The sequence below is a fragment of the Pezoporus wallicus genome, unplaced genomic scaffold (assembly GCF_028554395.1).
Source record: "Pezoporus wallicus isolate ANWC-B61680 ecotype Strahan unplaced genomic scaffold, APGP_CSIRO_Pwel_v1 contig_593, whole genome shotgun sequence".
Lineage (NCBI taxonomy): Eukaryota > Metazoa > Chordata > Aves > Psittaciformes > Psittacidae > Pezoporus > Pezoporus wallicus.
Genome location: NW_026642342.1, coordinates 178,867 through 193,136, shown reverse-complemented (window position 1 = coordinate 193,136; position 14,270 = coordinate 178,867). Strand labels below are relative to the sequence as shown.

Sequence of the window (14,270 nt, the reverse complement as noted above, 5' to 3'; positions counted from 1 at the left end):
GCAAGACCTGCTGCCCTGGGTTTGTGAGGGGCAGGTGTTATTCCTAGAGGCAGGAATAAGAGGAGACTGAAGTCAGTAGGTGTGAAGTATGAGGCATTTTACTTGCATTGCAGAGAGCTAAGACAGCTTCTCTCTGCTTAGGAAATACCACGAGAGTCTGCTGTAGGCTCCTCTTTGCTTAGGAAATACCACGAGAGTCTGCCTGTAGGCTCCTCTTTGCTGCCGTTGCACATCAGATGAACAGAATTCATCCTTACCCCACGTTAAACTACCAGCAGGTTTCTCAGTGTAGTTTCCTTCTGAGAGTCTATTTCTTGCGATGGTAACGGCGGTGCTGCTGTTTATAACTCTGGTCTAACTGCTTGTCTCTGAGGTCAGGCTTCTGGTGACAGCCCTGGCTGCTGCAGAGGAGTCATCTGCAGCAAGCGCAGGGCTGGGTAACTGCCCTGTGAGTGTAGGTGTTGGGGATGGGTGGCTGGGTGATGGGGGGTTCAGAGAGCAGGGGGCGTGCCTGCCTGTTGAGGTGTTTGTAATAACATGGGGAAGGGTTGTGTCCTTCTGGAGGGAGCAGAGAAAGAAGGGTGTCTGTAGATAGATAGCCAGGACAAGCAGGAGGAAGGAGGAGCAAACATGTAGCATGAGCAGAGGGCCCAAGTTGTGAGTTGGGGAACACTGTACTAGAATAGACTGTTGCTTCCATTGAGTATTTTTAGTATGACACCTTTGATTTGACCTGTAACCAGTATGTACACAAAATATTTTACCAAGTGATGGTGGGGATTATGGAAAAGGAAGGTGCTGCAAGAATGTCTATTAATATGCATCTGCATAAGTTTTTCCATTGTAAATGTTTATGCAGCCAACTTTGAAAGCCTTTTGTGACTTGAGAGACATGGGATCAGGAAATAGAAACAATATCATGACCAGGATTTTCTGATCCAGGAGCCAAAGGTTATGTTCTTAAATCCATTCTGAGGTGGCTAACATGAATGGCTTGATTAAAGGAATGGGGAGCACCCAGCCTTGTCAGCCAAGAGCAGCTGGATTGATGAAGGGCTAGTAATAATTGCACTGAGAATTGTCACCAACTTCTGTCCAAGTTCTCAACAGGCTTTTAGCTTATGCTGATTTGCAGTTAGCTTGTGAAAAGAAAGGGTTAAATAAGTCCCTCCTAATGTTAGCTTTGCTGAAGCTGAAAACTTCCTCATAGATGTATCAGTTTCAGCTGTGCTGCTGACTGGAAGGTGCTTGAATTCTGAGCTCTTCAGTCACTTCTGTTTAAAAAACAGACTGGAGACAAAGAATGAGCAGGAGGAATTGAAAGCCCAGCTGCAAAGTGTTTTCCCAAAAAGAAAGTGAGAAAGTGCCAACTGTGTATAGACATGGAAAGCAAAAAAACCCCATGAAATTTGCTCTGAAAAAGAGCTGTCGTATTCTACAAACCTCTAATATTTATTGGGCAGATGAGTCAAAATCCAGTAAAAGCACTTATTCTATAATAAAATGAAATGGTGACTTTATAGAAGAGCTGCTTTAGGAAAACAGGGTTTATAAAGAATACAGACAATAAGGGGGGAGGTGTACTTGCAGGGCTTTCCTCCCCTGCTAATTCTGAAACTTGCAGCAGCAGCATTTCACTTCGCACAGCGCTGAGCGGTTAGCAGAAGCAGACGGGATGCTCCTCCCCCTGCGCTGCTGTCCTCTGCTCCGCTGGGCACTGCCCCATAAAAGGCAAGAAACAGAGCCGTTTTCCTCCTCCTTTCTCTCTGCATGGATCGTCCGATCTGCCCGTTTATTGTCAAGAAACGGGCTCTTTAACTTACCTGGAAGGGAATGCCTGGATCTGAAATCAACAAGAGCTTGCTCAGCGTTCACAGCGCTGGTGTCATTCCTCCAGGGGATCTGCTTTTGGTGGCTCGTGTGAATGGCTGCAGGATTAACACTTCCAGAGATGACTCTAAAGGCTAGGGGCAGCTTTGGGATCCCGTTCGGAGGACACTACCTGTGAGATGCCCTTTCCAACCCCCTGTGGGGACAGCCTCTCTCATGGTGCATCTAGCATCATGGAGAGCACTGTAGTCCTGTTTAGGATTTCCAGGGGCTCCCAATATGTATATCATCATCTGTGCATACAAATAGGAGAGGACAGAGGAAACAAAAGCCTTGTCCTGTTTCCCCATTCTGGTTGATTGAGAGTACAGAGAGATGATAAAGTACTTGCAGACATGTTTAAGCTGAGGCTGATGTTTTATTTACCCCCCACATAGGCATCCTGAACAGTGGTTGAGCAATTCTGAACTCAGCCCAGTTTCTAGGGAGGACCTGGAATGTGACAGTAATTGGGACCACATAACTTGACAGTCAGGATGCCATGGAGAGAAAGCCTAAGGGTAGAAATGGGGTAAGGGTTCCAGTCTTCTCTGTCCATATGCACTAAATTAAGGGACTGCAAAAGAGTATTCCTGCTTTTGATTCTAGGAAGTGCTCCTCCCTGCTTCTCCCATCCAACAGCCCTTTCAATTCCCCTCGTCTTACCTGTCCTCACATTAAAGCTCTGTAAAGAGATTTAAGCTGAGGACCTCTCTTACGACAGCAGTCTCGTAAGGCCTGTGTGTTGGGGCACTTTTTGTGAAGGTAACAAGGAGGGTCCTCTTGTGACACAAGAGCCATTGAGCTGGTTTGTTAATCAGTTTCATAGTCTATACACTCACAACTTTTCTCTGTCAGCTGCATAAGCAGTTCTGCTTGACCCTCTTTGCATATCAGCACAAGGAAATGGTGTAAGAGAACTGCACTGACAGATAAAACCAAACCCTCTGCCCTTCCTTGGGGCATATTCTCATCTGGTGTTGATTGCCATGTGGTTGGTGAAATCAGCAGTGTTGTGGGTAGCCGAAGCAGTTGGGAGTTATGTCCGTGACTTCCAGTTCTGTACCAGATCCTCAGATGTGTGAATGAGTAGATGCCTGTGAAATGGTTTTGTACTGCTTGATGAAGTGGTACTGAGCTCTGGGAGCAGTTCTAATTCTTCTGTGTCTTTTGCATTAATGCCATCAAAAGATACAGGTTCATGTGGATACATGGCAAAATCCTCCAAACACCCTGGGAAAACTAAGCTGTGATCTAAGAATATTTTCTTTTAATGCCCAGTTGCTCTTTGTGACTCCTTGTATAAAGCTGCCTAAAATCCTGGCAATTTCTCTCCTGCATGGAGTGATTCTAAAAGGCACATGATGAACAGACTCACAGTGTAATTGTAGAAGAGATGGTGCTTTATTGATTTGCCCAGTCTCCCCATGTGGGGGACTGACCTCAGCTCACATTTCATGACAATTCCACAGGTAATGCAGTGTTTCTCTTAGTGCCAAGGAAGCTCTGAGAATGGATTCTGGTGTTTTCCTTTGAGAGGAAGGGGTTGAAACCAGCATTGTTTATTGGCTTAAAGCCATAGTGTGTGTTTAACAGAGTGCTTTGCCGGTGATATGAAAGATTTGATCAATCTGTTTTTTACTTGGGAGAAAGGTAAAAAATGTATTTTTTAGTCAGTACTTCTTGGGTAATATCCACCATGCTACAGCACTGCTCAGCCTTCCCTTGGGCACTGGGCAAAGGACTCCTCCACACCCCATATCCCTGTCCCCCCTTAAATAAGAATCTAATTGAATTTATTGGGGACAAAATATTCATTATGGCTGATACACAGATGCACACGTGCACTGTGCATCTGCACCAGGATAGCAAGATGGGGTTTCATTCAGGCTGATGGTCAGGATGAGAATGTGCCTAGCAATTAGCTGCCTATCTATGATTTAGCTGAAGTCTATTATTTGGATTTTTCCAGCACAAGTCAATGCACATACTAGCCCTTCAATTTACTCATTCAGTGCTGATTTTGGCCCTGTGTCTTTTGGATTTCTGCTTTTTTATTCCTTCCTGAGACGCCCACTCTCCTGACAGCTAGAGCCATTTGGTGTTTTCTTTCTTTCCAGCCAGAAGAGTTGAATAACTCATTCTGAGGCTGATGCTGGTAGCACTTTCTGAAGTCACATCTGCAGACATGTCTCATGACCATGAACACTTCAGGTTTGTGTTAGTTCACAGACTCCAGGGAAAGAAAGAAAGAGAAATGTTTAAAACCCTTGTGCATGAAGCCACCTCTGTGTCTTGGGAGCTTCCAATACTTTTTCTCATGGGGAGGGGTGCCACAGTGCAATTGCCTTCTGGCCATGATCTAACCATATCTCCTTTGATGTGTTTCAGGTTCCGGAATTGCGTTTATACCTACCGAATTCTGCCTGATAAAGAAAATAAGCTAATTGTCCAGGTAAGCCATGCCACATATCTCTTGGTCCCACTGAGATGCACCTAAGACCCCACTGCTTTTTACTAAGTAGTTCTAACACCAAGAGAAAAAGGATACAAGGAGTTAAACTGATGTTCCCAGCCAGCACAGCGCTAGTCTCCATTCCACTGCTATGGAGATTTTAGTCTCTGGTCTGCTGCTATGGCCATCAGCACTGTGTGTGCCTTCAACTCAGTGGCACTACCATGTTTTATATATCTGAGGACCTCAGCCCATGAAATACCTTTTTCTCTAAAGGCAGCCTCTTGTCAATACATCATGGATATTTTCAGATCCAGAACTGCAGCACAATTTACCTACACCCAGAGAATGCATATTGAGTTGTGGTCTCAGTATACAGAAGGTATCAGGATTGAGGGCAGGAGTTTCAGACCTGCTTTAGGATCCCAAACAAGCCACTTCTCCTTCATGAACCACTTCTTAGCCCTTGTTTAGATAATGAAACTTGGGGTGGGTTGGGAGGCATGGTCTCTTCCAGCCTCAAAAAGTGTGCATGGGTTTATTCAGAGGCAGTGTGGGCTATAGCCTACCTACCCTCTTAGCACAGCCAATGCTGCATGGGCATTCCTTGTAAAATGGAATGGAAATGACTGTGCTACTCACATGCCCCAGTCTGCCCTGCTATTCGGAGTGGATGTACGTTTATTCCTTCCCATTTCAGATATCAATTAGCTTCCCGCACTAGAAATACAGACTTACACCAATTCCATGTGCAGCTTGTACAGCTCATGGTCACCATGTTACTTGTGTATTTCCAGATGTGCTTTAGGGACATCAGTTTTTCCTTTGCACCAAAGAGGCAGTGTATCTGAAGCCAGAGTGATCAGGTCAGTGAGAGCAGTTGAGTGTGGGCAGCTTGCTTTCCACTGTGGGCTCTTGATAAGAATTGTGGATTGTGTGTCCTGGCTGCCTACACACAGACTGGCTCCCTCAAGATGCATCTTCATGTGGCTCAGACTTAGGCTGTTCTTAGGAGCCCCACTCAGATGCAACTGCACACACATGGTTGTATTGCCACCAAGGCCAACTCCAGGCTCTAGGCTGCTCCAGGACCAGCCATCAGAATCAGTGCAGTGTCCCACTTGTCCTTGCCAGCTACAGCTGGTTTTCACAGAGCCATCAAATTACCTCTGTCTCACTTGCCACAGCACTGCTGTTTCAGAGGAGAAACTGGCAGCAGGACACTGGCTCTGTATGCATTGCTGTGGCATGTCACCAAAGCTAATCCATCTTCCCGGAGCACTGGGCAAAACCACATAGAGAATCCTGTACAGGCTCTGTGGGCTAATAGCACGGGGTCAGCACTTGGCTGGAATGAATAACCTGTCATTCTGAGCTGGCTCCACATAGCATGCTGCAGGCCATTTGTAGGAATGCTCAATTTTTTTCTCCGTCATCTGATATATCTCAGCCTTATTGTCCTAAATAATGTGTTTTGGCATATTGTGCTAGTAGGATGATGCATTCTAATGGTAGAGATAGCAGTAGGCAGCTGTCATGCTGGATCAAGGATTGTGAAAAAGCACAAGGTGTGGCTGATGTCTGTCAGCACAGGCTTTCCTCACCACACAGCCCTTCACCTTGTCACCCAGTTCTTCATAGAAAATTCTGCAGGGTATTATTTAAGAATAATGTGTCCTCGTGCTCTCTGGTGAGGGACTATTGCTGGATCCAGACAGTGTTGTTAGAACTCCATGGGATCTTTCTGAATGAAACCTCTTGACATCTACTAGATCTGTTAAGGAAATATGATAATCTAGAAGTACACCTGAACCAATTTGTTAAGATTCCTTTGGGATCTGTGCTGTGATTGTGAGGGATTTCTCTTGTTTATATGTTGTGGGATGCCTAGGGATTGTGGTGGAATACCTTTGTATGCTGGGTTGCCAGGAGCTGTAGGTTGAATATTAGGAGTAAGCTAAATAAAGTGTGTTGTTAGATCATGTTTAGAAGACACAAACACCTCCCGTTTTGTGCTGCTTTATGCCAGTGGTAGGAGAGAGGCAGAAGAAGGGGGCTGGCTTCTTCTGGAAGGAGAGATGGAGCAAGAGTTGTAAGTGAGGCTCAGAGCAAAACAGCCTCATGTTGTTGGCTGCTGTTCCTGGTACATTGTTCCAGCTGGGCCAGAATAGTTCTCTTGTGCAAGGACATAAAAGCTGTTGAATAGGAAGGAGGTTTAACTTTTTTTTTTTAATCCATTAAGAGAGCCGACTAATCCTATGGAATTAGAACAGGTGTTAATACAGTAATCAGTAGATGCTTCTCATTGCTGGGTTTATTGAAAATAACAATAAAGCATAAGAAAGATTCAATACCAAGTCCTGAAATTAGGCTGTATTGGTTACAAATATAGGCTGTAATTGTGCAATGTGACCTTCCTTGACTGCACAGTGCTCCTTCCAGAAGCTAACAAAGTTGTCTTCCTGCCCAGATCTGGACTGATGTCTGGAAAGGACCTTACAGCTCATCCAGTTCCAACCCCCTGCCACAGGCAGCGACACCTTCCATTAGACCAGGTTACTCCAAGCCCTGTCCAGCCTGGCCTTGAACACTGCCAGGGATGGGGCAGCCACAGCTTCTCTGGGCAACCTGTACCAGGGCCTCAGCACCCTCACAGGGAAGAACTTCTTCCTAATGTCTAAAGTAAATCTTCCTTCTGTCAGTGTAAAGCCATTCTAAACCTGAACAGGAAAAGTTCTGGTTTGGCCTTGTTGAACCTCATGAGATTTGCATGGTCCCACCTCTCCAGCCTGTCCAGGTCCCTCTGGATAGCAACCTTTCCCTCCAAAATGTCAACTGCACCACACATCTTGATGTCACCAGCAAACCAGCTCTTCCACTGTCCATGTCACTGACAAAGATGTGGCCCCATCAAGAAAGCCATCAATGTATTATATCCATACACAGCACTTTCGACATGACAGCACTCTCACTGCCACTCTGTGGACTATTTCTGCTTTTAAAGTTGCAAGCTGCTTCATACTGTTTTGAGCTTTGGAGAGCAGATTTCATTTTTCTTTGTTAATTAGAGCCTGTGCCCGTACTGGTGGAACAATGCTCAGTGTCATTTCTTGCATGGTTAGATCAGCTGCTCAAGCACAGGTGGCACACAAGGAGTTGTGTATTTTTGCATTCAGAGGTGCATGTTTGTGCATTCAGGTTGAAGAAAAATATATTTGCATATGTCTTTCCAGCATTCTGTGGCATGCTACATGATCTGCCATTGGGTTACTGCGTCTGTACCAGCTCTCAGCACACAGCATAGTCAGGAATCCCTCTTGCCTGCCATATCTGGAATCAAACTGGTATCCCCCCAAAATGTATCAGGACATAGTGGTTGCAGTTATAGCCTTTTTTCTTTAAATATAAATAGATTTTTTTCCCTGTTGTTTTCTGGGACTGCTGAATTTTCTCCTTCCATTACTTGAGACTTCAAAATATAGACAAAGAAATGCCTGGCTTGGGTGAACCAAACTGGCATCCTGCTGGTGAAAGTATATTTAAGGAAGGCGGGCAGGAGTAATAAACTCACCTTAAAACACAGGATCTGCAAGAGCGAGTAGAGATCTTTGTCCTTAGGCTAAGAATGATTAGTCATCAATTTATGCCTGTTAGCCTGAAGACTCTCACTGTAGTAAAACACTGAGAACTGAGAAGCTGAGACAGGAAGAGAGCAAAAAGTTATCCAGAAATCCAGGAGCAGGGGTACAAGACTGGAAATCAACTGCTCCTTATTCATCCTGTTGGGCCAGTCACAGCTGGAGTACCTAACTTCTATAAAAACAAAGATGATCTTCCCTTGCTCAAATTGGCAGGCATAATCACTGTGGAGTTGTTGAAAGTTTGGGGACTAGCTGAGTGTAGTAATGTTTGTGCAAAGAGACGAAGAGGAGCAAAGGAGTCCTTGAGGGTTACAAGATCAAACTAAGCACTGGAGACAAACTAAAGATACTAAATTTGTCTTTCTAAGGCAGGCATCTATGGCCAGTTATTGGCACCCAGATTCACATAAGGTGAAACTTTCCTATATTGTCACTTAAAGCATCTCACACAGCTAGCTGAGGTGTCAGTATGACCCTCATCACTGCATATTCTGAATTCCTTGTCAGCATCTCCTCAATGAGGAGTACTCTTGTTCCCACTTCATAAATGGGGAACTTGGTCCTAGTCTGAGCACTGTGTTACCAAAAATAATTTTAAATAGCTGTTTGTTGCTACCCCACCAGGATGAGTAGATGTGTTATACATCTGTATTCATCCCCTCCCATTTCAGACAAGCAGTCAAAGTGAGTCAAAGCTGAGCTGTATTTCTGTAATCAGTGGGGAAGAAACAAGTTGCTGATCTGGGTGGGCTAACCTGTCCTTGGCAGGTCCTGTCTCTGTTGGTTAAAGAGCCCAGAGAGCCCCCTTAAGCTGCCAGACTCGGCAGGCTGCAGTCAGGTAAGGAGATTCCTGTTACAGCTGAGTTCAGTGTGAGAAGGCAGTGAGGTCAAAAGCTGCCATTGAAAAACTGGTACTGCCTTTCCTAATGCTTTATCCTGTGCTGCCTTTTTATACTGCATTGTTAAAAGGTCACTGTTAAGAGTATAAACTGCCTCATGGGTGAGGATGCTTGCAAAAGGTGGTAAGAAGGAAGAAGACACTGGTATTGGCTGGTCAGTGAATATGGAGGGGTACAGGGTAGCATGGTATAATCTCTAAAACCCTGTGGAATTTGATTTCTCTAGATTTCTGGTTCATCTCAAATAGGCATTCACAACTTGCGCTATCTGAGGGCTGTTTGGCAATCTAGCTGCTGCACGATCAGTCATTTCTCAGTGGCAGCTAGGTTGCATCTTAGTTTATGCTCATAGTCTATCAGATAACATTTCAAAGGTTGTTTGCAGGATCAAGGGCTCATGCCACTCTGTGTGAAGGCTGGGAGGAGATAGCATGATGGACAGATGTCAACACTGCACAAACAGGAGTGTCACCAAAGATGCCTCTGGTAAAGCCAGAGAGAGTGAGTCAACCTAGTAGTTATGGGAGCAACTTTAGCTTGCCGTTAAAGGTGGAGTCTCCTTCATAAACTGGGGCATCTGCAGAACAGGCTTTGGTAGCTCAGTGCTGTGGACAGATGTTATAATCGTGTGCTGTTTTCTCCTGGACAGCACAGTTTGGCCTCATAAGTCTGAGGAAGGCACAGCCTCCCCATGGGCACAACCTGGTACTTTAGCTCAGCCACATAATGTTCCCACTCTGCAACCCAGAACTTGAGCCACACACATTTGTCTGTCACCTCAGGGCTCAGGCCTCACACAATTATGGCTGCTTCCTTCTGGCAAGGATATTACTTCCTTCTACTTATTGCTAACCTGTTTTGGTTTTTTTCTTGTATTACCCTTAAGTCTGCTCTCTTCATGTCGCTGAGCTCTTGCTTTAAGTTGTGAACTTGCCTGAAATACTGCTGCCAAAGATCCAGGCTTCAGCCACCCATAATGCTTTGAATGGTGTTTGTATCTTTTGGCTGCCTTGTAGGAGAGAGCAGAAATAAAGCTTGGCTTGAGCAGGAGTAGGAACCATGTTGTGTCTTCAAGCAAAATGGAAAATTGAAAGAAAAAGCATTCAGGTGAAACGTTTCATTTTGATTTTGAGCTTTTCAGAAATTATCACAGTGTTGAGGGGATGTTGGAGAAAAATTGTGTTTCAGATGGAAAACCTGGATCGTACTATTGAAAAAAGCCAGATAAGCAGTTTTCACTTTTCACCTTGGTTTTTTATATTAATGGGGAAGGCGGGGGGGGGGGGGGGGGTGAGCAAAGACACACAGCACACACTCCAACACCCTTCAGTTTGTTAATAAACCTTTCCTTTTTAGCCTTGAGCAAAACTGACCAGCTCCAGAGTTTGCCAATTTCTGTGGATTACTTTGTTGTGAGAAGGAATCGCAAGAGCTGCTGCCTTCTCACACCATGTAAGAGCCTGTGTTACAGTATGGAAAACATCAGCACTTTTCAAAGTGACTGCCTGTCTTTTATGTTCCGCTTCACCTTCCTGGACTGTCCTGGCTGCCCGGCTCCTTGACAGAAAGCAGCAGTGTGTATGTGTCTTCCTGTGCTCTGCTCCACGGGTAAGCAGGGAGATGTTCATTTTACAGTTCTAGTGCCAGATCATCACCTCTGTGAGCATGAGCACTGCTTGTGTTTGTACTGAAACTCACCATTGTTGCAAGGGCTTTTTAACCACTACGTACATTTACACTTACTACTTGTTCCAAAGGGATGGCCAGACTCTACTTGCTTTGGCTGACTTCAGTGAGAACTGTAGATGCCCTGGCAGTGCTGTTTTACATTGAGAGATCGTCTAGCTCTCCCTTTCTTTTCTGGTATTTTTTCTCTAGTCTGATATGAGGCTGTGTGCAACAGGAAATAAATGGTGCTATGTGAGCGGTTAGAAAGCAGGCCAGCAGCTGTGAGTCACTGTACCAACTGACACTGAAGCTGTAGATTACCACTGTACTCTCAGAAGGTAGGAGAACTGATAAATGCTCTGTAAAGGGTTTCCTGCTGAAACCCTCCCTCTCTGGCACATTTCTAGAAAGACAATTTGGGGAATGCATCTGGACTTGTACTTTGTCTGCATATGGGTTGGTTAAAGAGTCCAGAATGACAAAAATTCTCTGTCCCTGGACAGGCAAGGCATTCAGTGATAGGGCTGCATGTTGGCATCAGCTGCTTGGCAAGATTGTCCCTGCCTCTTAGCAGAACTCATTCTGGCTTCTGCTTGTGAGTTGCACAGGGTGGAGCTTGGAGCAGAAGATTCATCTGGCAACCTGCTCTCGGAGCACAGACCCACGGCTGGCCATCCTGCCTGCGTGGTCTGATGAGAGCCTAGGTTTTGGTCAGCTCCTGCATACCTGCTGTCACTGCTGTTGTCACCAATGGCAGTGGCAGTTATCTGGCTATGGCACATGAAGTACCAAGTCCTTTGTGAGCCCTCTGCAGAAGGATGCAAGGTTTTTGTTGTTCTCTTGGATACTGCACTGCAATCCCAATTTGCTGTGCTGCTCTGACATGTGCGGCCAAGAAAAGGTTTTCCATAGTAAGGATTTTGTGATGTGCCTTGGATTTTGCTGATCTATTTATATCTGATTAAAACCCTTCTTCTAGGAAATTGCACTTGAGCTGGTTTCAGAGGGAGATGATGCAAAGCAAAATCTTTTGGGTGATGGTTATCCATTCACAATGTTGCAGTCCCTTACAGCTTCTGTCAGACAGCTGTGTAAAGATTTTGTACTTGCTCAAACTGATATCAAAACCTCATGGTCTCCAGTGAGGACAGGGGAGGCCTGTGCATGCCTCCATGCAGCCAAAAGGCATTGGGCACTGTTGGCTTTCCTCTGTGTTAAAAGGCAGGAGGAAACCAAGTGTCCCATCAAGAAGGATGCTGGTGTGTTGAGACACACCAGCTGGACACCTACTCCCTAGAACTGATTTCACCCGAGCTAGTTACTACCACAGGAATTTTGCTGTGCTTTTGGTACTGCATTGGGACAGAAGGGCTGAGGTATAATTGGGGTTATTACTTTTCTTGGATGGAAACAAGGGACCAGGGGACACCCAGATAGTACTTAGGAGCACTGTCTTGAAGTGTGTTTAGGGAAACACGTTTCTAGTATGCCCAAATACATAATTTAATGATATTAAGCTTTGTTTTATTACTGAAAATGGTAGATACTCCAATTTGAATGTTTTTCAGTATGAGTTAATGTTGATTTAAATCAGTTTGTAAAACACTTTACAGAGTGAAGGTCTTTATATGTAGGACTGAAAATAATTTGGAGTCAGGGCTTAGCAAAATCTGTGCAGTTCCTTTTTCTGCGAACTGTGCAAATCTGTTTGTACAAGGAAATTGTATCTGAGGTAGGAATAAATATAATGCATTTCACAGGTTCTGACAAACTGAAAGAAGCAGCATTTAATAAGAGAACTAGGTGTTTCCTCAAACATGCACATTCCTGTCACTGAATCTGTTGCTATACAAAATTCTTCATATAAACAAACCATACCCAGCTTTTGTCTAGTTTGAAACCTCAAGAATGTTTCCAGTTTCCTGAAAATATATTGAAAAACCCCACAACTCAGAGATGGCTTAAATCAGGTTAAAGTGATATTATTTTGCTTTTCAAACTTCAGAAAATGAAATCAGATGTTTGAAAGCTAGTGCATGCCATAAGTAAAATCACATTATGAAGAGATTTCACTCCAGTGAGTAAAATGCCACAGAATGTCATCAATTTCTCTTACAGTTTGCCCTGCAATAAATGTGTTATGTCATAAAGCCTTCATCACACTTAAACGATTGAAAATTGCAAATAGGTAATCCTCACTGAGTGTACAAAAGCAACTTTCAGGTGCAGCAAAATACGCTTAAGATTCAGAAGATGAAGATTAGGGCTGTTAAACAGTACTCAGTTTAACAATTATTGGTCTAGAAGCATAATTGTTTTACTGTATTACCCTTTCAAAAGGCTTTGACCACTCACAACCATGTATGCAGCAGCTCTTTCCCACTCTGCTGGATCTTTCAGTTCCTGCTACAAGAGCTGGAGTGCACAAACAACCTGGTTTGCTCTGGACAAAACAGTGGGCCAGGGACTTTGTGTGTGGGACAGGAATGAGTGGTTGGGAGCCTCAGCCTCCAATGATACACAGACTTTTTCCAGCTGCAAACACACTTTAGGAAGTTCTTGCTCTCCCCTCAGTCTCCTAAAGACATTTCCATCCCAAATCAACTGTTTCTGTGGGCTTTTTAAAGGAAGGAGTAGCAACCTCTCCCCATGGATTGAGAATTGTAAGAAGGGTTGTTTAGATAGGCTTTTCAAATTAGCTGCCGTTGGTGCTTGAGAGGGCAAGTGTATTATTCTCATTTCTCAAGATTCTAAAGTATTCTAAACCTTTTCTGGCAGTTGGGGAAAACGATTGAAAACTTACACAGCCAAAATTATCAACAAGAAAATATTCTACTTTTTGCATCAATTTAATGGATGTTTGCTTTAATACTATCAGTCACACAATGTTGAAACCGTTTGGTTGTCTTATCCTTTTTATATTTTATATTTCCAAAGACTTCTGATGAAGCTTTGTAACTGAATTTGGAGTCTTCAGGGAGACAACAGATCATATCTTTTTCAGCAGTGCAGTAATGAAGCACTAGGTTTTATTGCTTCAGTGTGTTAAGGCATGATGGGTCACAGAGAAAAGTACTTGTTTTCAGGCAAGTCTTGAGTTGTTTTCTCAGAGAAGCCAATACATACAGCTGGTGCTGTATGAGGCTTTTTGTCCTGATCATTTAAGATGGGAAAGAGTCTTGGCAAACACTGCTACTAAATTTGTTTACAGTGAGTCTTAGGGCAAATATCACCATCTGTACAAAATTGTTTCTGCACTTGTTACTGACAGGGTGACTCCTTTTCTGCTTTAGAGATGTATCTTGATTTGCTGATGTATCATTGCAGGCTGCGTTCCCCGTGCAGAGATGCAACTCATCCAGCAGCTCACAAGTAATACTTAGGCTCCAGTTCACTTGACTGCAGTGCACCCTTGGGCAGTGGGACCACTAGACTACATGCGCTCAGCTTATTGCTGATATAAATACAAAATAGAAAGAGACAATCACCTTTAAATAACAACACGTTCAATTAAAAGTACTGTCCTGGTTACACATGTTTTAGGTAAATAAAGTCTGCTCCACCAGTGCTTTTCAAATTTACCTTTTGGTGGTTGAAGCTGTTTCATGAAGTTTTAACAGAAATTTAGACTCTTACTTCTCAAATTGCTGCAGAAATGCAAAGCATGCAGGACCTGATTTCAAATGACAAAATGGTTTAGGGAAATGAAACAACCTTTAGCAAAGATAGCTCAGATTC

At 44.0% G+C, this 14,270-nt stretch overlaps 1 protein-coding gene across 2 annotated transcripts in view; it reads left to right on the top strand.

Moving 5' to 3' along the window:
* Positions 1-14,270, top strand: part of INPP5D (inositol polyphosphate-5-phosphatase D) — a 53,197-nt gene that overhangs the window by 837 nt on the left and 38,090 nt on the right. For both annotated transcript variants that reach the window (XM_057429079.1, XM_057429080.1), the window contains exon 2: positions 4,261-4,324. In XM_057429079.1, the coding sequence (XP_057285062.1) occupies positions 4,261-4,324 (64 nt within the window). The remainder of the gene's footprint in view (positions 1-4,260; positions 4,325-14,270) is intronic.